Genomic DNA, 21,967 nt, shown 5'->3' with positions numbered 1-21,967 from the left:
AGTGAGTATAAGATTTGGTGGTGGCTATGTAGTGTTTGGAGATATCTGGTGAACATGGTGTCCCTCCCTATTCTGAGCAAATTTGGAACACCCTGGAGCGAGGCCTTCTTGGGCGTATTTTGCTGTGCACATCATGCTTACTTAAACATTGCTTGGTGCTTCATGCTCAGTTGACCATAAGAGGAAAGTAAGTAAAATTCCATAGATCATATTGGGATCATTTTGGGGGAGGGGGTGTAGTGATTTATAATAATGGCTGTTTGTTTTCCAGGGTAGACTCAAATAACCCTGAGTGTTTTAGATACACATAGACATACAGGCCAAGGTTCAGTTAGGAGAGCAATTGCATCAAGTGGCAGAAAGCAACCCAACTGCCTGAAACAGATAAGCATAGTATAAACTGAGTCTGAACTCTCCTTAGTAAGGAAGAACTGCTGAAGAACATTGGAGCTATGTTTTGTTTATTTACCACCCAAAGCTACATCTCACCACAGCCAAAAGCAACATGTGTTTTGCTTGAGTTAGCCAAGGGAAACCTGGTCAAGCATGTCCATGGTGTGAGCTAAAGGATATAAGTATTCCCATTGCTGGTCAATAGTGGCTTCTATAAGAGGGTAGCAAGGAACCTGGGCCACTAGACATCACGGTCACTAAGCTTGATTATCCCTGCAGAGTGGTACTGGGACTTCAGGTGAGATCATATAACTTCTGTTTCTTTTTCATTGGTAGCAGATCTGTGTAGATAGGTACAGTAATATTTGTTCATGTGTGCAGTGTAGTTTGGTTGCATGCTTTTATAAACCTTTGGACCTGCATTTCAAATCTGTATTCCTTTGAGTTGTAAGTACGACAATGGAACCAGTTACCTAGGGAGGTTGTGGGCTCTCCCACACTAGAGGCATTCAAGAGGCAGCTGGACAACCATCCAACTCTACTATTCTATGATTCTATGAAGGTACATTCCTTTCTTTCAGGCCAGTGAAAAGATCATTTGGGATGACTCAAAGGAGGAGATCCCTCCTGTGGGGTAATTTCCTGAGAAGATAACTGCCTGTCAGAAACAAATAACAGTTAAGAGTAACAGTTGTGCTGGCATATTGGTGGTATATTGATTCACCAATATACTACCACTGATTTGTGTATAGGCTCATTCAGAATGTCTTTCACCCTAACTTTCCATTCTGATATACGGGCACATTTTTTGTGCTTCCTGCCTGTGTATAAAAAAGTATGAGAAAAAGACATATAGTGGCTGCATTGTTGCCATCAATCTGCATTTGCCCTGCATTTGATTTAAAAAATCAGTTGTTTAAATTTAAAAAAAAATGAGTAAATTTCTCATTTTAAAAATAACAGTGACAAGCATCCTTGTAAAGAGTTCCTGAAAGTCGTTGATCAGAATATATGGAAGATGTGAACGCGGGACAGCAATCCGAAAACATGGCTTGCAAGATGGTCCCTGGTGTGAAGGAATGCAACGGGTGGGGCAATTGCACTGAAGTTCAGCAAGTTGGCGCTGATTAGCGCCTGGATGGAAAGACTCTTGGAAACGTTCAACTCTAAGTAGGATTTTACTTAGAATAGACCCATAGAAGTAAATGGGATTTAAGTTAGTCATGGCTGTGGCCTTAGCTAGACCTAAGGATTATCCCAGGCAAATGGAGGGGTCGTCCCTGCTTGCTCCCGGTATCCCCTGTGTGTCATTTGAATGTACAGGGATTGATTGATTGATTTTATTTATTTATTACATTTCTATACCGCCCAATAGCCGGAGCTCTCTGGGCGGTTCACAATCCCGACGATCCCGGGATATAGACCTGGTCTAGCCATGGCTTAAGTCAAGTCCCATTCATTGCAGTCGGTCTACTCTACTCTTCATAGGACTTTCGCTGGGTTTTACCCTTCGAGCGCTCTGTTTTTTCAAACTTGGAGCCAACCTCCCGGCCTTCGCGATCTTCCTCGGTCGTACCCAGGGCCGCCCGCAGGGGGCTCCGGGCCACAGCTTCCCTTCTCGAGTCCCCAGCAGGCCGAGCGGTGCGGGGCGGAGCCGGGTGCGAGCGCGGCCAAGCAGCCAAGCGAGCCGGCGCGGTGCAGGACGCGGCGCGGAACCGGGGAACCATGCAGGTACGGTAAAACGGCGCTGCGATCGGAGCCGCCCCGCGTTTGAGCACCGCCCGTTAGGTCTCCCGGGACAAATGGCAGCAGGGCCTCTTGGGCGGCGGCCTCGCCTCGGCCTGGGATCCGGGGCTTGCGCGCCCCTCTTAGCGAGCGGCGAGGCTGGGCCGGGCTGTTCCGGCGGTGGGGGCGGCAGAGGCTCCTTCTTCGCTGGGTGACGCGGACCTCTTTCCCTTCGCAGGCGCGCTCCAAGCAGGCGGTGCAGGCGGCGGCGCAGGAGCTGCTGAAGTTTGTGAACCGAGGGCCCTCCCCTTATCATGGTAAGGCGGAGGAGACGGCGGGCTTCGATCCCCGGAAAGTAGTTCGGCCCGTGTCCCAGCAGTAGGGAGCATGAACGCAGGAGGGCGTGGAGGCCTCCCTAAATCTGCTCCGGGCCCATCGCCCTGCTGCCGCCTCGGCGATTTCGGCTGGTGGTCGCTGCACTTCGGCTTTGTCGCGGGTGCATTTTTATATTCTCTATCTATCCTTCCTTCCATCCATCCATCCATCCATCCTGGGACTGAAAGTGACACGCACGAGGTGGACTCCCACCCAACACTGACCAGACCTAAACCTTTAAGCAAGGATGCTGAATCCTATCTTTTCAGACCATACCGTGGGACTCTGTCAAACTTTTGGCCTGAACACATTTTAATTCAAGGTGGATAGAAATCAATTATTTAAAATCAGCCACCACCAGATCTTTTTTAAAAATAAATAAATAAATAGGATTATTTTAAATTTAAAAACACCCTCCCCTAAATTTCTTATTCGAAAGATAACATAGGTGTCATTCTGCACACTCAAATAGCGCTAACAGAGCTCCATCGAATCTTTCCATTACACAAGCCCTTGTGCAACCAGTGACGCATTATGTTTGCACAGGTGGTTGCACAAGTGTGATGCACAAATAGCGCTACATAATGACACAGTTGTATACTGCCCATAGTTACAATTAAGCCCGTAACTAGACCTAAGGTTTATCCCAGGATCATCCCGGGTTCGTCCCTGCCTGAGCACTGGATGCCCTGTGTGGCACTTAGATGAACAGGTTTGACCCCAGGACAATCCTGGGATAAACCTTAGGTCTAGCTACAGCCTAAGTCTCATCATAAACATGCTCAACCTACCCTTATAGTCTGGCAAAATCCTGAATTAATGGCTCTGCCACACTCATACACACTAATAGGAGATTCTGTCAAACAAGAGCATTCGTTTTAGTTTTTCATCTCATCAAAGTGGCTCTGCTTGGCCAAGCTACACACTCTTGCTTCTTGACATTTCTGGCTTTTGCCAGAACAAAAATCACTTGTGCAAATATGCAGACTGCATAGGCTTGTTGTCGTTCTGTGGTTTTGTAGTGGAGGAGCTGGGCCAAGCAAGGCAAAGGAGTTAGTTAAGACAGAAAGACAATATACCACAGTGGATTAAAATTGGTCTTTTCTTTAAAAACAAACAAACCCAGAAATATTGGAGTTTTAACATTTTAAATTGGATTTTTTTAATTAAAAAAGTAAATGCTAGGTTTCTCCTAAATAATAACATTAAATAATCCTTGGTTTCAGATTCATTACCATTGTGGAGGCTCAAACAAGTTTTCCCTGGTTTAGGGAGGCTCATTAGGAAATGTTTTACTACACTTAAAAGTAGAGAATGGCTTATCTATCCTCTCCTCCTTGTGACTAAACCTGCCTGTTCCTTTGGAGCCTCTTCACTAGATGCTTATCTTCATTTAACAATAGCTCTATCCTCTCATGATGACACATGATAGCAGCACCAACTTTTCCCATCTATCTCACCGATTTCCTTTTCATGGCTGTGTTTTTTTCTCCCCTTTTATAACTTGAGAAATATGGAGAAGCTGCTATACCCACCCATATGTACTTGCTTTGGTCTGTGGCAGTGTACCCTCTGGGTTTTGGGTGGGGGTGTTATTTATTTCTTAGTGTCGCTGATGAAATGGTCTAGCTTTTTATTACTTTTTAAATTTGCATTCTTTATCCTGCCACAGGACTAGCAGTCTTTGAGACACAGAACAGTGCTCCCAATGGCCAAAGCAAGATACATATGAAATAGACACTCTGTTTGCAGGTTAAGGGTCTCTGCTGTACCAAAGACTTCTCTTTATTGACATGATACTGACCCCATTTGCACATCACAACAAACCACAGTTTGTTTTAGGGTTACAAGTCTGGATTGTTCCTTTCCCAACTACTTACAATTCCAGCTTCGGATGTCACAGAAACAACCCAGAGACAGAACAGCCTTGGGTTATTTTGCTCAGCAGAAGCATCTGGCCAACTGGGAACTAGTATGCTTGCTCGCTCCTGCTGTTCACAGCTATCCAGGATTTGTTTAAACCATGACGTGTGAACCAAGCTATTGTGTCAGATGATCAGTGCACCAGAATACACACTCATTTCTTTGTTAGGGTTTCACACAATCTTGGATCAGGGCACTGAGACGGCGCAAGGGAAACCTCTAGAGGAAAAACTTTGGTTAATAAATCCTTAAAAGGGGTAGATTATTGGCCTTCATGCTGGTGAGCACTTTAAACTGAGGAACCTAATCAGAAACTGCATTTTGTGTGGGGGTTTGCTTCCCCTATGTAGTTTCTTTGCTTTTGTCCAGCCTCTCCCTTCCTCAAGTAGCTATCTTACTTTCCTTAATCTTCTTTAATCAACGTTTGCCTGGACATTGAACTCTGTGAGCAGGAATGAGTTGGCAAACCTTTCATTGCAGAGACAGCAGCAAATCCTAAATATGCCTGTGAACATAGGTTGTGCTTGTTGCTGGGGTTGTGCTTGTTGCTAGTCCTAGAACAGGGGTGTTGCACCTCAGGTCCGCAAGGAAAATCTGGCTTTCCTGGGGTCTCAATCCAGCCCAGATAGCCACACACCCTTTCCCCTGACTGTCAATTGTTTGGAGGTATTCCCAGCGTTTGCTTGTGTTTTTTTCCCCATTCTAAAAAGCTGAATTCCCTTTTAGTTACCACCAGTAAGAGCTTTAAGCTAAAATATGCTGGCATTTTTGGTCCTGCCCCTTTTGCCTTTGGCCCTGCCCCGAGAGCTTCTCCGAAATGGAATTTGGCCCTTGAGCTGAAAGAGGTTCGACACCCCTGTCCTTGGATAACCAAGTCAGGATGGTGACAATAGGCTGTGACTGATCTGGGTTGAAAAGTTTGATAGCCAGCTGAATACCGAGTGGAGGTGCATTGTCCTGATGTGTCACGGGGTGTGTAGGTGGGACATACACATGCTCAGGGTCCTGTATGCAAAAGGGGGGGTTTCATACCGGGAGTGCCACACCCTCTGTTCAGGGGACCCAAATGGTTCTTCGGAGCCTACTCTGTTCCCTGCAGCAGCTTATGCTTGCTCAGCTGCAATGTATCCCTGTCCCCTTCATGGCTGCTTGTTTTGTTCTGCCTTCCTGCAGTGGTGGCTGAGTGCCGGAGCCGCCTGCTTCAGGCTGGCTTCCAAGAGTTGAAGGAAACGGAACACTGGGACATCCAGCCTGACCAGAAGGTGAGGAAAGTTAAAGGAAGCCAGATTCCAGCAGGAAAACTTCCTGACTGTTAGAGCAGTACGACAATGGAATCAGTTACCTAGGGAGGTTGTGGGCTCTCCCACACTAGAGGCCTTCAAGAGGCAGCTGGACAACCATCTGTCAGGGATGCTTTAGGGTGGATTCCTGCATTGAGCAGGGGGTTGGACTCGATGGCCTTGTAGGCCCCTTCCAACTGTGCTATTCTATGATTCTATGAAAGAGCGTTGGATGCACCGTTGTGAGTGGCCTTCTCTTCATGCCACTGATCTGATGTTGTGATTGGAGTAGAAGGAGGTGAGGTTGCCTGACATGTCACCTGAGAGACTGATGCTCCCCAAACTTTCTCTGTTCTTTTGCCCAGTATTTTGTGACCAGAAACTACTCCACGTTGATTGCCTTCGCTGTGGGGGGGCAGTTCCAGCCAGGCAATGGATTCAGCTTGATTGGAGCCCACACGGACAGTCCCTGTCTGCGGGTAAGCACTTGCACCACCCATGCTCAGGACTGCCTTGCCTGTTCCTTTGTGCCCTTGGCTGGATGTTCTTTCTGTTTCCCTTCCATTATCAGTCTCTCTTTCACTTCTCCCCCTCCCCATGCCCAGCATGGACTTCCTGTGAACATGGCTTTATATACCCAATATGGGTTCAATTGCTCTCCCGCCTCTGGCTGTGACTTTAGGTTTGCATCCCTCTTCTGACAATCGTTAAGAGGGTTCCTGCTTGTGTGGTGACAGTACCTATTCTTTCAAATGTCCTTCTCCCACTCTCTAAAAACAAAGAAATATCAATTAAAATTTTGGGGTTTTGTTAAAAACATGTGAATGGGTAAGTATTCAACACTGACATTCTGTTAATGCCAATGATGTTGCACTAGCGGAAACCAATGTTGATGCAATGGGAAGAATAAGACATAGGATGGGCCCTCCAGAGAGCTTATGCTTCGCTCTGAAGGATTCTCAAAGAGAAGCCTAGGCCCACCCAGCTGCAGTGCAGCTCTCCAGAGAGCCTACCTGACTCAAATGTCTTGCTCTTCATCAGAGCAAGGCATTCTGGGTAAGGTGGACTTGGAGATTGACTGTCACCATAACACTTCTTCTAAATTGTATAGCTATAGGCTCATTGCTTGGTTCAAGAAACAGTTCAAGGTGAATAACTACAAGCTTGGCAGAGATTAGTCCAATGATAATTTCCCAAGTCAGGATGTCTATGTTTCAGGATACAAGGCAAGGTCATTATAACCCAGGCAAGAAAACATTCCAGGCAATTCAAGACATGGTCCAAGAGCAAGTTACAAAACTAGAATTTACACACACATGCAGAGTTCAGTCCAAAAATAGATTCTACATTGGAATCTCCATAGTGTGTGTGTCAAGGCAGACCAAAGACAGAAGGGTCACGATAAGTCCAGGCAAGGGAGTATTATGGACTTTTAAGATGTCATTCCCAACACAGGTTCTCCAGCCTTTGTTCCAGCTCCCATAACAAATCCAGGGCAGACTACAGTCTCAAGTTCATGATAAGTCCAGGCAAGTCCAAGATTGTGGAGCTATCTGTGTGTGGGAATGTTGGATATACAAATGAATGTGTTTCTGTGTCACCTAGGTGAAGCGCTGTTCGAAGCGTAACCAGGAGGGCACAGTCCAGGTGGCTGTGGAGACCTATGGGGGCGGCATCTGGAATACCTGGTTCGACCGGGACCTCTCCATTGCCGGAAGAGTCATTGTCAAGGTCAGTGCAGCCTCAGCTACTGGGTCATGGTACTATGTGGCTACCGGCTCATAGATTCTTGGACTTAAGATAGCCTGAAGAGAACTTAAGACTTGTCCCATCTGTTATCCAGTGTCATGTTACATCCTTTTCATATGTTACCTCAGCAGCATGGGAGCCTCTATACCAGAAATGAGCAATTTGTGGCCCTCTACAATTCCCTTCAGCCCTTTCCAGAATGTTCTCCCATCAATGATAAGGGATGATAGGAGTTGTACGCCAAAACCTCGGGGGGGCGTGTGTCAAAATTTGGCTTCTTCCAGTGCCACTCCAGTAACATAAGAACCATGGGGAAAGTTGATGTAGTGACTCTTCCCTCTCCACCATCACCTTGAGATGGGTGTGGGAAGTAGCCCTGATTCCAGGCTCCTTTTATTTTGGTCACTTGTTAATACATATGCCAGGGTTCCCCAACTTTTTTGGACCCGTAGGCACATTTGAGAACGTGAGAAACTACTGTGGGCATCATGACAAAATGGCTGCCATGGTGGATGCAGCTAGTTTGATAATGGATGTGGCTTAGTCACTTTAATGGTCCCGCCTTGAGGACCTTTGATATATGCTTTCAAACTGTAGGCGCTGGTTGATTGTCTTTGGGGTTTTTAAGCCGTTGATTGAAGATTAAATTCTAACATGAATAGATACATTCTGAAGCTGTTTAATGAAGCAAAGTTTTTATCCTGTGAAGCAATCGTGCTACATGCATTGTTTTGATTGAGAAAGCTACAACAGCGGTGCTAATAGTGAATCCCCTTCACAGGGGACAGAATCCATAAAAACGTTATTAAGCATCAGCACTTTTAATCTGCTGTCTAATAAATGACCTGATCAGTGCTTTCAGACCCAGTAAACAGGAGTGTGCTCAGAGGACCTGGTTGCTTAGCTACCTTTGAGTAGGATGGGAGTCTGGTTCAAAGTGTGCAGTGCAGCATTTTGCTTGTGGTCCTTAAATCTCCATGAGACCAACCCCAAACTTTTAAATACTGTTTAAATCGAATCTCAGCTGAGCCGCTGAGAAGGAAAAGTTCTGATAAAAGCAGGAATGCTTGAATTTTGTCATTTCCTACAACACTTAAGCTGCACACCTGCCTAAGCGCAAACCCCGTTGAACAAAGTGGGATTTACTTCTGAGTAAACATGCATAGGATTGCCCTTTAAAGATGGTTGAATTCCATTTAGAAATAATAAATGCTGTGAGGAACTCGTGGTGGGCATGGAGAGGGAAGATAGGCAGGGTTTGGTTATTCATTTATTAGGAAAGACGCTTTGTACACGCTCAGAGGTCTTCCGATGTTCTCTCACTTAATAAGTGGTGAAAACTACTTCTGGTGCTGTCTTTGCTAGCAGCTTTGGAATACATGACCAAAATTGCAAGTGCGGCTGTGATTTTCCAGAATGTTCTTTTCCTTTTTTCTATCTGGGATGAGGCAGTTTCCTCTCTGAAGCTATATCAGTGTAGAAATCAATTGCCAGGTACATTTTCCCCTTTGCGTTTCCCCCCCTTTTTGTATTTTTTAAAAAACCTTCTAGTTCAGAATGCTTGATTTGTTTTGTTTTCCCCTATAATTTTCAATGCTCTGTGATTTAAAAGTTGTTGTTTTTTAAAGTGTATGTTCTAAAAATAAATTCCACTTTACCATAGACAGGTGGGTATGTTGGGGTGAAAAGGTTTGCAGGACTTCAGTAAATGCAAAATACATCTAACTTATTTGAAACCAGAACACAAAAATTGAAGGAATCTTACACATGTTCAAGGCATGCTGGGAATAAAAATTCAGGATTGAAAAGGGCGGGGGGGGGGTGTTTTATAGGATCACTCAACATAGCAAGATACACACAAATTTATCTTGCAGTGTTGAGTGATCCTATAAGTCAGGAGTGACCAGAAGGTAGATCTCCAGATGTTTTAGATTTCAATTCCTATGTGCTTGACTATTCACTATGCTGGCAGGGGCTTCTGGGAATTGAAGTCCAAAACATCTAGAGATCTACCTTCTTACACTTGCTATAAAGCACAGTGTTGATTTAGGCCAGCTGTCCTCAACCAATGGCCATGCTGACTGGGGATGATTTTGTTTATTTATTTATTTCATTTATATACCGCCCCATAGCCGAAGCTCTCTGGGCGGTTTACAAAAGTTAAAAACAGTAAACAGTAAAAAAAGTATATAAAATTTAAAAACATCAAAAATGTCAAAACAACAGTATAAAAACAACAGTATCCATTTAAAAACAACAGATCTGGGGTCCGTTAAAAAACAAACTTAGCATTGTTAAATGCTGATAGAAGCTGTAGTGTAACAGATCTGGAGGGCACCATATTGGGAAAGGTTTATTTAGGCTAAGATTAAGCTTTGTTTCTATGCCCCCCTCTGGAAATTCAGGACTTTCGTTACCCAAAAGGGATGGACTCCCATCGCCACACCTTACGGCACTCTCTGCCCACTCAGCCTGGGATTGATTTTTATTTGGGGGGGGGGGGGGTCAGGGAGCGGCTGCTTTTCATCTTGCCCCAACCACAGCTGTACTAGCCAGGCTTGTGAAACTGTATGTGTGTTTTCTTCCATTTTGGTTTGCCCTCCTTAGCTTCCCTACTCATGTCAGGCCCCAGCGCTAGGTTTTTACCACACCCTTAAAGCAGGCAGATCATCCATTCCACTTTGGGAAACCCTCTCTTCCAGAGTCAGATCTACATTACAGCTTTTCCTGTTCAGATTTCGAACTTGGAACCTATATTGTTGTTGGATGGAGCTTATAGACCACAAGAGGAGGAGGAGGAGGAGGAAGAGGTCTCCTTGCTGTAATTTAAAATAATGTAGTTCAGCAGAGCCCAACCAATTCCACTCCTGGGGATTAACTCAGTAATCTCTAGGTTGTAAGCCTAGTTTGAATACACTTCAGGGATTGGTGAGATCCCAGACAAATAGTGAAGTTCCTATTGTGCGGAAGGGAAGGGAGAAAGTGGGGGAGTAACAGATAAGTTAATTTTACCTGTTTATGCTTGCAAAGTCATTACAACCAATTATGAAATGTTGTGTGTAAGCATCTGCAGGGAAACTGTAATTGCTTGTAGCTAGCAGGAGTTTATTAAAAGCAGATTGTTTTCTGGGAAGACCTGCAAGCCATGATAGCTTGGAAAGACTTTCTAAAAGTTCACCTTGCTTTTTGCTTTTTTTTTAAAAAAATCCTGGTCCTCATGGTTCCAATAAAGTACTGAATGTTTCTGCCAAAACGTTAGAAATCAGAGCATCTTGTCTCAGGGGCACGTCTTTCTGAGAAAACACCTCCCAGGGAGTTGTGTTACAGGGAACCAGCCTGCCCATAGGCCTGTGTGACATAGAATTGTTTGCTTCTGTTCAAATCATGACTCACTGTGAGGTTTAAAAAAAACAAAGTGTCTTATGGTACCTTAAAAGACTAAGGCCACAGCTAGACCTAAGGTTTATCCTGGGATCATCCAGGGTTCGCCCCTGCTTGAGCACTGGATCCCTGTGTGTCACCTAGATGAACAGGTTTGACCCCTGGACGATCCAGGGATAAACCTTAGGTCTAGCTATGGCCTAACTTGTTTATTTTGGCATAAGATTTATGGGCCCTCTCCACATCAACCGATGCATCTGATGAAGTAGGCAGTGTCCACGGAAGCTAATGCTAGAAGGGATTATTCAACTCTTTCCCCCAACCCCAGTAGGGCTAATAGTGGGGGATGGGTTGGGGGGGAGACAGTGAAATATTAACCTCTTCCTCCCCCCACCCCTCAGTGTCACTGTGGCTTCAATCAAAACCAAAGCCTCTCCACACTGCTGGCTACTTTAAAGTTGGGGAATCCATCTGTTTTGGCCCTTGATGCTGTTTCCCCCCCCTCTTTGACTGCCACTTTTGTTGAATTGTTCCCTGGTGCTCTGTTCGCCAGCACCTTCTCAGTTACATTATCCTTCCTCCCACCCCCACAGCTATGACAACCTTGGCATCGAGAGAATGTGGCGAAACTGCCCACAGGCTCCTCTGACCTCCCTTCCGCTTTTGATTTCAGGACTTGTCCACAGGGCGGCTGGAGCAGAAGCTGGTGAGGGTGGAGCGCCCCATTCTCCGCATCCCACACCTGGCCATCCACCTGCAGCGCAATATCAACGAGAGCTTTGGGCCAAACACCGAGAACCACCTGTGAGAGTGTGAACAGTCTCCGCCCGTTACAGCCTTTTAGGACGGCACAGGGGCCAACCCAGCCCTTATGGCTGGCCCCGGCCGGCACTTTAGATTAACCATGGCTGGTCTGTCTACTTGCCTTCCACCAAGGGAGCCTACCCCAGGGAATCATAGAATAGTAGATTTGGAAGGGGCCTAAAAGAAGCAATACTGCGATTGAGAACATGATGACAGCAGAGTTTTGGTTCAGTTTTATTGTTTCTCACCCTACACGTCATCACAATATAACAGGCAGAACATATCCAGAATGTTACAGAAGTAAAAATAAGCCAGTTAAACATAGATGAAAGACAGTGACTGATAATTCAGGGCTGACAAATTAAAATTAACATTAAAAATTCTTTAGTCCTGTTTTCCAGATTTCTGCTTAGGAAACCAATATAGAATATACAAGGCTTAAAATTAAGTATCAGACAATCCATTTTCCCTAATTCAACTTATTTCATCTGCTTTACAATGACAGAAGAAGAGCTATACTGGATAGGGACAGTGGAAGTTATAGGCCAACACACCTGGAATGTGCCAGGTTGGCCAAGACTGGTTTAGGGATTCTCAAGCTGCCCAGGGGCAAAGATTTCCTTCCTGCTTCCTTGGAACCCCCGTGGCTTTGTTGAGCTCTGGCAGATATGGGCTCTAATTCCTTTGCGTGGAGTGCAACACGTAACTAGCTTGCTTAAATGGCCAACCTGCCTGCCTTTCGCAGGGTCCCGATTCTGGCCACAGAAGCCCAGGAGGCACTGGAGAAGGAGGGGTCCCTGATGCAAACAGATTGTGCCTCATCCTTCCAGGTGAGTTGGGAAGGGGGGAATGATGCCAGTGAATCAGCTGGTGGTGTGCAATAGAACGAAGGATGTGTATCGAGTGGGTAACTTGTAGCCCTCCAGATGTTTTGGCATAGCTGCTGGTGAGGGATCATGGGAGTTGTGGGCCAAAACATCTGGGGGGGCACAATTTGCCCACCCCTGGTCTATATTACAGGGGAGAATCTGTAGTTTTCCAGGGCACAACATGTGTCTTAGTGCAGCTTGTCATTTCTAGCAGAATCGCCACTCTCCGGCCCTGGTATCCCTTCTCTGCTCCCAGTTGGAGGTGAAACCTGAGCAGGTGGTAGAGATGGAGCTCTGTCTAGTGGATACGCAGCCTCCGGTGAGTGTCCTGTTTTTGTTGTTTGTTTGGTGGCCTCTGGGGCTTATTTTTGGACAGGGCTGCCTTTTTTAAGGGCCAGGTTACCAGACAGATGATGATGATGATGATGATGATGATGATATATTTATTTATTTATTTATTACCTGCTTCTCCCTCTGGATCAAGGTGGGGTACAACACAGAATACAAAACACCATAAAATAATATAAGTGATTAAAAACATATAAAACAAATACATTATTAAAAGGCATCTTAAAATTCAACTGGGTAGGCCTGCCGGAACGGGTTTCCTTGTTCTGTACAACTGACCTTGAGGGTCTTTGTCTATAAGTCAGTACTGATAAAACTTTAAATATTATAAAAATGAGATCCTCAGAGGGAAATGGAGAAAGAAAAAGAGCTTCTTATTCCAGATACCTCTTCTGCTCCTGGGAGATGATCCTGGCTGTTAACTTCCAACCTGTTTGGAAACACACAGGTGTACTGTGTGAGCATGAGAGATGGACAGACAGACATTGGGAAGAGAGTAGTAAAGGCAGGTCTGGATCCATGTTGTTGTTGTTTTTCCTTCCTGTGGCTCCTGTTCCAGGCACTGGGTGGCGCCTTCAGTGAGTTCATATTCTCCCCTCGCCTGGACAACCTCCACAGCTGCTACTGTGCCCTGCAGGTGAGTACCTCAGCTGGGGGCAGGACAGGATGTGATCCTGTTCTGTGGCCTGTACAGCTTCTGTGACACCCTCTACACCAGAGGAGCAGAACCTGAGGCTGGGAGGTTAAATCTGGCCCTCCTGTGGTCCTGATCGGTCCTCCAGGTTTCTCCAGTTGGCCGCCTCCCCTTCCTCTGGCCCCACAATCCGGTTCTTTGGTGGTTTCCTGTCTTCTCTAGAGGGTGGTTTTGTTTTTGTTTGTTTTTTGCCTCTCCTAAGGCTCCGGTACCGGCAGCGAGAGCTTTAAGCTACAATATGCTGGTATTTGTGTTATTTCTGCCCCCTTTGGCTGTGCCCACTACTGGAGTGTGGCCCCCAAGAGTTTGAGTGAGTTTCTCAGAAATGTATTCGGCTCTTGAAGAGGAGAGCTTAAGATCTGGGCCTGGAGGCGCTGCTCCTGCTGCTCAGCCATAAGAGGCTCAGGAGAACTGGGAGGAAATCAAAACCTTGTTTTCCCTGGACTGTTACACTTCTCTAGGTAGGTATTCCTGGCAGGAGCTGTAAGTGGACTTCCCTGCATTGTCCAGAGTACAAACTGTTCCAGCACCTTGCAGTTCCCTCTTTGCTCTTCTTTACAGCATTGGAGCCTTGCTGCTGGCTGTCTCCCCTCCCGACCCTTGGAGTTAGCTCTGCCCTTTTGGGGCTGGCCGGCACAGTAGCCAACATTTAAAGTGTGCCCAGATCCCAGCTTCACGGCGGCCACACTTGCCCATCCTCCCCACCCCCACCCCCACCCCGGCTTTCCCTAGTTGTTCTGGTAATGGGACTTCTGTGACGCTGGCCTAGTCCCTCTTCTTCCTGGTATCTTTGGGAGACGTCAAACCTGACCCAGAACTGACGTGGGTGTGGTGAGAGTGGGTTTGGGCAGAAAGCCGTTGGAACCCAGTTCTCAGCAAAATCCAGCATTATCTGAAATGGATCGATTCAAAACTATGTAGCTTCCATTTTCCCCCTCTTTTTCTTTTTTATGGTTTTGGTTTGTTGAAATCTTACAATAAAAAAGCCAATATGGCAAGACCCTGGCTGTGTGCTGAGAAACCAACTCGCAAGCCAGCAGAAAGTATTTCTGAGCATTGCAGGACAATACCGATCCTGTCAGCCAGTCCTTTCCCCCTTATCTGTCTCTACAGGCTCTGATTGAATCGAGCGAAGGGCCGGGAGCTCTGGCCAAAGAGCCAAACGTACGACTCATTGCACTTTACGACAACGAAGAGGTCAGTGTGACGGGTTCATAGATGGCTAAAGGCTCCTTTCTGGGTAGAACGTGGACGGGGGCGAGGGGGTGGCAGTTTGGATTTGGGCAGTGGCGTAGTGCAGCCAGGGCTCACAGGGCACGTTTTAATTAACAGGGGTGTTGATGTCATCTGCCACCTATCTCAGACTCCCCTGTCCCCTCTGAGCACAGCTGCAGTCCTCACAGTAGCTGGTGGGGAATAAATTTTCCAAAGAAACCATATATTGCTCCTCGTTGTAATCTAAAGTCCTAATGTAAAGCCCTTGGTGCTAGTAGTCCTGCTCCTTTCCCATTTGTTTGCCCCTCAGTCACCTCACCACAGAGGGGCTCATGAGAATTCAAACGTGGCTCACGCATAGTGGATCCCCCTTCAAAAATGTGCATGCGGAGTAGTGTGGTGTTACACCCCACAAGTCAGTTCCCTAATGTATGTCTGCAATTGGTAAGTCTATGGTGCTTAGAATGTTGACCTGAGTGGGTGGAGTTAGAATGTCTTAGGAGTGGGGAGGAGTGATATATAAGGGAATGACTGAGGGGATTGTGAGAGACTTTTAGGTACTCGTAGGCCGTAGCTAGACCTAAGGTTTATCCCAGGATTGTCCTGGGGTCAAACCTGTTCATCTAAGTGCCACACAGGGCATCCAGCGCTCAGGCAGGGACGAACCCGGGATGATCCTGGGATAAACCTTAGGTCTAGCTCTGGCCTTAGAGTCTTTAGCCTTTAGCGCTTGAATTCTCTCTGTGTTAGCTCTGTATGTTAGCTCTTGGTATGTAGAGTACTTGGGTTCTGGAGAGTTTGAGGTTCAGTATAGAGAGTGGTGTCTTTTGAGTGGGGTGTGCAGATAGACAGTTTGTGTAAAATAAACAATACTGATAATAAAATTCAAGAGTGAATGTGTGTGTAACAGGAAAGCGTATATGTGAATGGGTGAAAGGATTGGATGAGAGGTTTCAAAAAGGTTTTTAAATGTTTTATTTTGAAACAAAGCTTGTGAACTTTTAAAATAAATTTTAATTTTTTATTCTAACTACCACAAAAATCCCACGTGTCTGTTTGGCATTCATCATCTGAAGTTTAGTCATTTAGCACCCACTCTGACAATAATTCACCTCAGCACATATAATTCACAGCGCATTATTTTATTATTGAAATCCTTCTCCATTTAACCCCTTTCTCCACATAGTTTGGAGAAAGGCGGTGTTTGTCCATCGCCTCAGGCGTATCAAGTGGTGGTGCTTGGCTTGAGCAGGGAGTATCCGCGGCCGGGCCTGTTGTTCAGAGCCTGTGTCGTGACAAGTAGCCCCCCCTCCCTTGCATGCCCCGATTGGGCGCCTCTGTCCCCTTCCCCCTCTCCGGTGGTGGCGTCAGCCTAGCTGTGTGGCTGCGCCCGGGGCCCACCTGTGCCAAGCAGGCTATCCATCGTGCCACTAGCAGAGGGGCTGCCCTGCCGGTTTGGCGTGGAGGAAATGAATTGCTATTAAAGTTCAAGCTTTGAACTTTTTCGAACTTTCAAATTTTTTGCATTTCTGCAATGCTCAAGCTTCAGTTTAAAACAAAAATGAGCAAAATTGGTTGGGTAGATCTCGAGTAATAAGCCTTACACTACCGTGTTCTTACATAGATTTTGGAGTGATTTCATCTTCAAAGGGCAATGAAGACCCGTGGGTTCTTCAAAAGACCTGCTCCTAGCCAATAAAAACTCATAGAAATAGTTTGTTGATATGGATCAAGGCAGCTGCCTGCAGTGTTTTGACTCTCCTTAGGGTGTGGCTCTGGGCACTGTCATGACAAGTACCTGCGGTTCCAAATGTACCCCTACACCACTGGAGTTGAATGAATATAAATATTTGGAGAGTGGATAAACTGCATGGATTACTGCAGCCTTCCCTACCCTGATGCCTTCCAGATGTGAACTACAGCTTTATTGGCTGTAGACTTCTGGGAGTTGCAGGCCACCACATATGGAGGGCACCAGGTATGGGAAAGGTGAGTTGTTGTTGTTGTTGTTGTTATTATTATTATTATTATTATTATTATTATTATTATTATTATATCCTGCCTTTTCCCCAATACTGGGACACAGGGTGGCTTTACAAAATTAATACAATTAAAACATAAAAATAGAAATATACAAAAGTGAAAATAGAATCAAATCAACTGTAATATTAAAAAAAAATTAAAAATTAAAAGGCAAATAACAAGAAACAATCCAGTGCATTAACACAGGTACAAAGGCCTGCTGGAACAAAAAAATGTTTTGCCTGCCTCCAAAAACATAGCACGAAGGGAGCCAGTCTAGCCTCCTTGGGAAGGGAGTTCCAGAGCCTTGGAGTAGCCTCAGAGAAAGCCGTCTCCTGCATTCCCACTAATGGATGTTGAGTTAATTGATATTGAAAGGTAATATACTAGGAATAAGCAGAATTAGAGGTAGGAAGAGGGAACAGCTGATACTGCTCTCCCAGATAGGATCGAAGACGGAATTCTGGCCCGATCAAAAAGGCCCTCGATGGCTTCTTGACTGTCTTGTCCCTTCCTGGCAGGTGGGTTCCGAAAGTGCACAAGGGGCCTCCTCACTCCTGACTGAGCTTGTCATTCGTCGCATCTCAGCTTCGCCCCAGAACCTGACGGCGTTTGAGGAAGCTGTGCCAAAGTCCTGCATGATCAGTGCAGATATGGCCCACGCCGTACACCCCAATTATGCGTGAGTATGTTGCTGCCCCCAGCATGAAGAAATGCACAACGACTTAGCGAGTCGTTAATTTTTTTTTTATTAAAAATTAGGCATTGTCACGTAAGCTGAGTGGCTGCAGCGGTTTGGAATTTGTCATCTGCTGTTGAACTCTGCTTTCATTTGGAACAAAAGAAAATCCTAGCCTTCATCATTGTATAAACGGTTGTATCCAGTCTTAGTCCGGCTTAGAACAGACCCATCAGAAATGAGTGGGACTTAAGTTAGATGAACATTGGATAGAAACCCACAGATAAAAGTTTTTGACAGAATAATAAAATTGCAGGCGTGAGTGCAAGCTGTCTGACTCAGCCTTATTATTTCTCAGACCGGGAAAGTCTACATGATGAAAAACATCTCCCTATCAGGTTAGGCTAGCCGGTGTCCTTCCCCCGCAACTACAACGCAGCAGGTGGGCGTCTCCCCCAGCCAGCTGACCAGAGTTCCTGGGTCCCCAGCCGTTTTCTGATAAAGGACAGGGCAACTGGATGGGGCAGAGCCGGTAGCTGTGTCCAGCCCCTTGATAGCAAACAGCCTCTCTCTCTGCAAGCCTCATCATGCTTGTAGAAACCAGTTTAGTATTTTTGAAAGCAGCGTATGGTGGAAGGTGGTGAGCAGAGGCGCTCTTCTGCCTTGGAGTTTGGATTGTATTTGTTCCAAATTACACTCCAAAATGTGAATCCACCCTCGTCCCACACACCCCTTGTGCCTTGAGGCTCGATGCAGCTCCCAGCATCCCTATCGAGACATTTGCCCTCATCCCCTCGCTGGTATCCCGCACAAATAAAGCTCACTTCTCATCACTGAAGCACCCCTCTCCCACTCACCCTATGCAAATGGCCCTTCCGTTCTAATAAAAGACCTCTGTGCATAATTGTGCACAAAGCAGCAGCTCTCATTGATGCCATTTCACCACCATTAGAACGGCCTCGTTTCGAAATCCCCATACCTTGAAATGGCAATACCTTTTCCCTCATTAGTTTCAATTTTCCGTCCCGCCCCTGCAATTTCATTGCATATCTTCAAGCGGTGTGTGTGTGTGTGTGTGTGTGTGTGTCTGTGTGTGTGTGTCTGTGTGTGTGTGTGTGTGTGTGTGTGTGTGTGTGTGTGTGTGTGTGTGTGTGTTTAGCAGGGCTCATTTGATGCTCCTTTTTGCAGGGACAAGCATGATAAAAACCACCGTCCAGAGTTCCACAAGGTAAGCGATGGGGACAATGCATAAAATGTTGAAAATTAGGACAGGCTCTCAGCAAGCGGGATTCTGAGAGGCCCAGCAAGTGCAGGTTGAACCAGGCCGGAAGGTTGTTTCTCTGTCTCATTTTATAGCCAGTTGTGTGTGTATGTGTGCGGGACCCCAATTAGATGAAGCAATGGTTTTGAATAGATTCAGAAGCAGGGAGGTATCATCTCAAGTGACAAGGATTTGTGTGAGAATGGGCTTTAAGGAATACTTTGGGGGATTTTGCTTTTGGTCCAGTGGCACAGATATGGAGAAGTATGCCGAAGTTAATCATCTTAGTTCTTGGTAACAATAGCTTATTTCCTTTTGAGCATGAACAGGAAAAGCAATCCTGTTCACAGGGTGGGGAAGCAGAAAAGGGAGAAAAGGATACACAACGTATGCTTAACGTTCCCATTCTAGGAAGCAAAAAAATGTCCTTTCCATAGATTTCGCAGTATTTGTATTTTATCCCAGTGAATTATTTTTGAATTTATGTGGGGCAGGCGTGTTGTCCCAGGGTTTTGGAGATCGGGCGGCAAGCATGTGGTTGGGGACCCCAGGAGGGTGGCACATCACAAGAGAGACCCTGAACCAGAACTGAGGGACAAATGTCAGAAGGAGGCCCCTGGAAGGCAGAGCCCCAGCTCAGCAGCCATCTTGCCCTGGTATTACGTGGGAGTTCTATGGGTGGTACGGATGTCTATCAGGATGCTGCATTAATATGGAGCAGGATCACTGTGGGGTTAGGCCTCTGTCTTCCAGTGGCTTTCTTTTGGCCCTCATGCATTCTTCCCTCACTTGTGGTTTGGGCTTTTGGGGAGCAGAACCTGCTTTTTATGATGAGTGGGACCAAATCCCCTGGTTTTTAGAATGGGCGGTCTCTCTCTCTCTCTCTCTTTTGCACAGGGACCTGTAATTAAAGTGAACAGCAACCAGCGCTATGCCTCTACTGCTGTCACCGAGGCATTGCTCCGTGAGATTGCCAGCCGTGTGGATGTCCCCCTGCAAGTATGCATTGCTCTTCCACCTTAAAACTGCCTCTGAAGCATGCCCTTGCAATGGAGGGCCACTGGAGGGCAGGAAAAGTGTCTTGTGTAGGAAAATGGGGGAAGTGATACAAGGTGCTGCCTCCCTGCGCAGTAGATTTCACAGCCAGGATCCAAAGGGGCACGTTGCCCTGCTTGCCAGGGGAGATGAAACCAGAGATTTCGGGGGTTAAATGGTGAGGGCAGAGCTCCTCTCCAATTGAAGATATTTTGATTCCCTGGCTGTTTTCTTTTGCGTTCCTCAATACGTCAAGTGTACCGACACCAGTTCCTGGATACTGGGGTTGCACATTCCACTGCTAAGAGTCTTATCCCCAAAGACCTCCACTCTTGTGGTTCTCTCTGAGCAATGCAGATCCCAGCCAGCTGTTTGGTACCCCCTTTTTTGTGTTGATTGCAGGAATTCATGGTTCGGAATGACTCTCCTTGTGGCACAACCATTGGGCCCATCCTGGCCTCCCGTCTTGGCGTGCGTGTCTTGGATATGGGCTGCCCACAGCTGGCCATGCACTCCATTCGTGAGATGTGCTGCACCTCAGGGGTCCTTCAGTCCATCACTCTTTTCAAGGTGGGCAGCAGCGCTGTTGGTTCTGCCTAGGCGGCAGGGTGATGTCGCATGGGCAGGGGAACGGGATCTGCATTTATCAATGTATTTTATTGATGTATCACATTTAAATCCTACCTTTTCAACATGGAGCTCCCCCATCCTCCTTTTTATCCTCACAACCACCTTGTGAGGTAGGCAAAGTTAGGAACATAGGAAGCTGCCTTATACTGAATTAGAACCTTGGTCCATCTAGCCCAGTATTGCCGACACTGACTGGCAGTAGCTCTCCTGGGTCTCAGGCAGGATTCTTCCCCAGCCCTACTTGGAGATGCCGGGGATTGAACCTGGGACGTTCTGCATGCAAAGCAGGTGCTCTGCCACTGAGCTATGAACCCTCCCCTAAAGAGGTTATGAGAGTGTCTGGTATAAGAGGCAGATCTTCGCTGCCTCTCATGCCAGGTGGGTCTTCGCTGTCAGACTGAAAGGGGGTATGGGAGGTTGTGAGGGGTGGGGGTGGCACACTGACATCTGTAGAGAGACAAGGCTTGTGAGAAAAGTTCAGAAGGATTAGGGGGTCAGGAATGAGAAGAACTTGGCAGGCAGGATCAGCGTTTTTATATGAATTCAGGTCATTATCCCCCCCCCTTGAAGTTCCCTGGGTTGGGGGTTGGCCCCTGCTGCCTCCCACTCTCTATCTCTCCCTTGTAATCTTGTCTGTATGTTACCATGGCAACGATGGTGGCCTTGAGTCAGTGATTCGTTTCTATGGCAACATTGTGCCTCACGATTCTCTAGCTGCCATGGTGACGCCATCATGTGTGTGTTGACAGCTGCCCTGTTCCCCCACCCACCCCCGAGGGCACGTCTCTCCCTCCCCTCTGACCCTGACTTCTCCCTTTTCTCCTTCCCAGGGCTTCTTTGAGCTGTTTCCAGTGCTGGATCAGGGACTCCTGGCCAACTGATGGGCATCTCGAATGCAGGAAGAGGCATCCTACTCATCCCCTCCTTTAGGCTGGATAACAATTAAAGCGCATTTATGCCAGAGACCCCTATGTTGTACAGGGGCTGCTAACTGACTGCTTCTCAAACGTTGCACTTTTTTTTTTCCTTTCCAGCTGTACTCCATCCTGACATCATAGGGCTGTGCATGGCAGTAGGTCCTAAGCCGGAGAAACTATGGCATCAAATAGCTTGTTCTTGCACGTTTGCCATTCATAGAAACTTTGATCAAGATGTAGTGAAGTTCAAAGGGGGATCCACAGCCTCCCACAGCCTGGTGCCCTCCAGATGTGTTGGAACACAACTCCCATCACCCCCAGCCAGTGTGTTGGATTGCAACCCCCATCATTCCCAGCCAGCATGTTGAACTGCAACTCCCATCACTTCTTGCTGGCTGGGGATGATGGGAGTTGCAATCCCAAAGCATCAGGAGGTCACCAGGTTGCAGAAGTCTATCTTAATGTTTCATTAGGACCTGAAATTATAAATGACATTCCAGTGTTGATAAATGCCAAATGATGCATACATGAGTTTCTCATCCCACTCCCACATCCTTCGCTTGCACAGTGGTTGGGCTCTGAATTAGCTACTACCATGTGTGTGAAGTTGTTCTCTCAAAATGTCAGTACATGATGTTACTGTCCAAACAAATAATATAAGGAGCCA

General features: G+C 46.5%; 1 protein-coding gene across 1 annotated transcript; it reads left to right on the top strand.

Annotated features, from left to right (window-relative positions):
* Window positions 1-1,440: 1,440 nt before the first annotated feature.
* DNPEP (aspartyl aminopeptidase) lies at window positions 1,441-21,379 on the top strand. The gene is made up of 16 exons (XM_063118338.1): window positions 1,441-1,481; window positions 1,974-2,124; window positions 2,357-2,435; window positions 5,590-5,678; window positions 6,062-6,175; window positions 7,302-7,427; window positions 11,500-11,630; window positions 12,376-12,460; window positions 12,711-12,818; window positions 13,407-13,484; window positions 14,655-14,738; window positions 17,300-17,460; window positions 18,646-18,685; window positions 19,616-19,717; window positions 20,156-20,323; window positions 21,214-21,379. The coding sequence occupies exons 1-16, from the start codon at window positions 1,441-1,443 to the stop codon at window positions 21,262-21,264; spliced, it is 1,608 nt and encodes a 535-aa protein (XP_062974408.1). The 3' UTR covers window positions 21,265-21,379.
* Window positions 21,380-21,967: the final 588 nt, after the last annotated feature.

Source organism: Elgaria multicarinata, chromosome 2 (genome assembly GCF_023053635.1).
Source record: "Elgaria multicarinata webbii isolate HBS135686 ecotype San Diego chromosome 2, rElgMul1.1.pri, whole genome shotgun sequence".
In the NCBI taxonomy this organism is placed as follows: domain Eukaryota; kingdom Metazoa; phylum Chordata; class Lepidosauria; order Squamata; family Anguidae; genus Elgaria; species Elgaria multicarinata.
The sequence above is the reverse complement of the archived record's forward strand: the minus strand, read 5'-3'. Positions and strand labels throughout refer to the sequence as shown.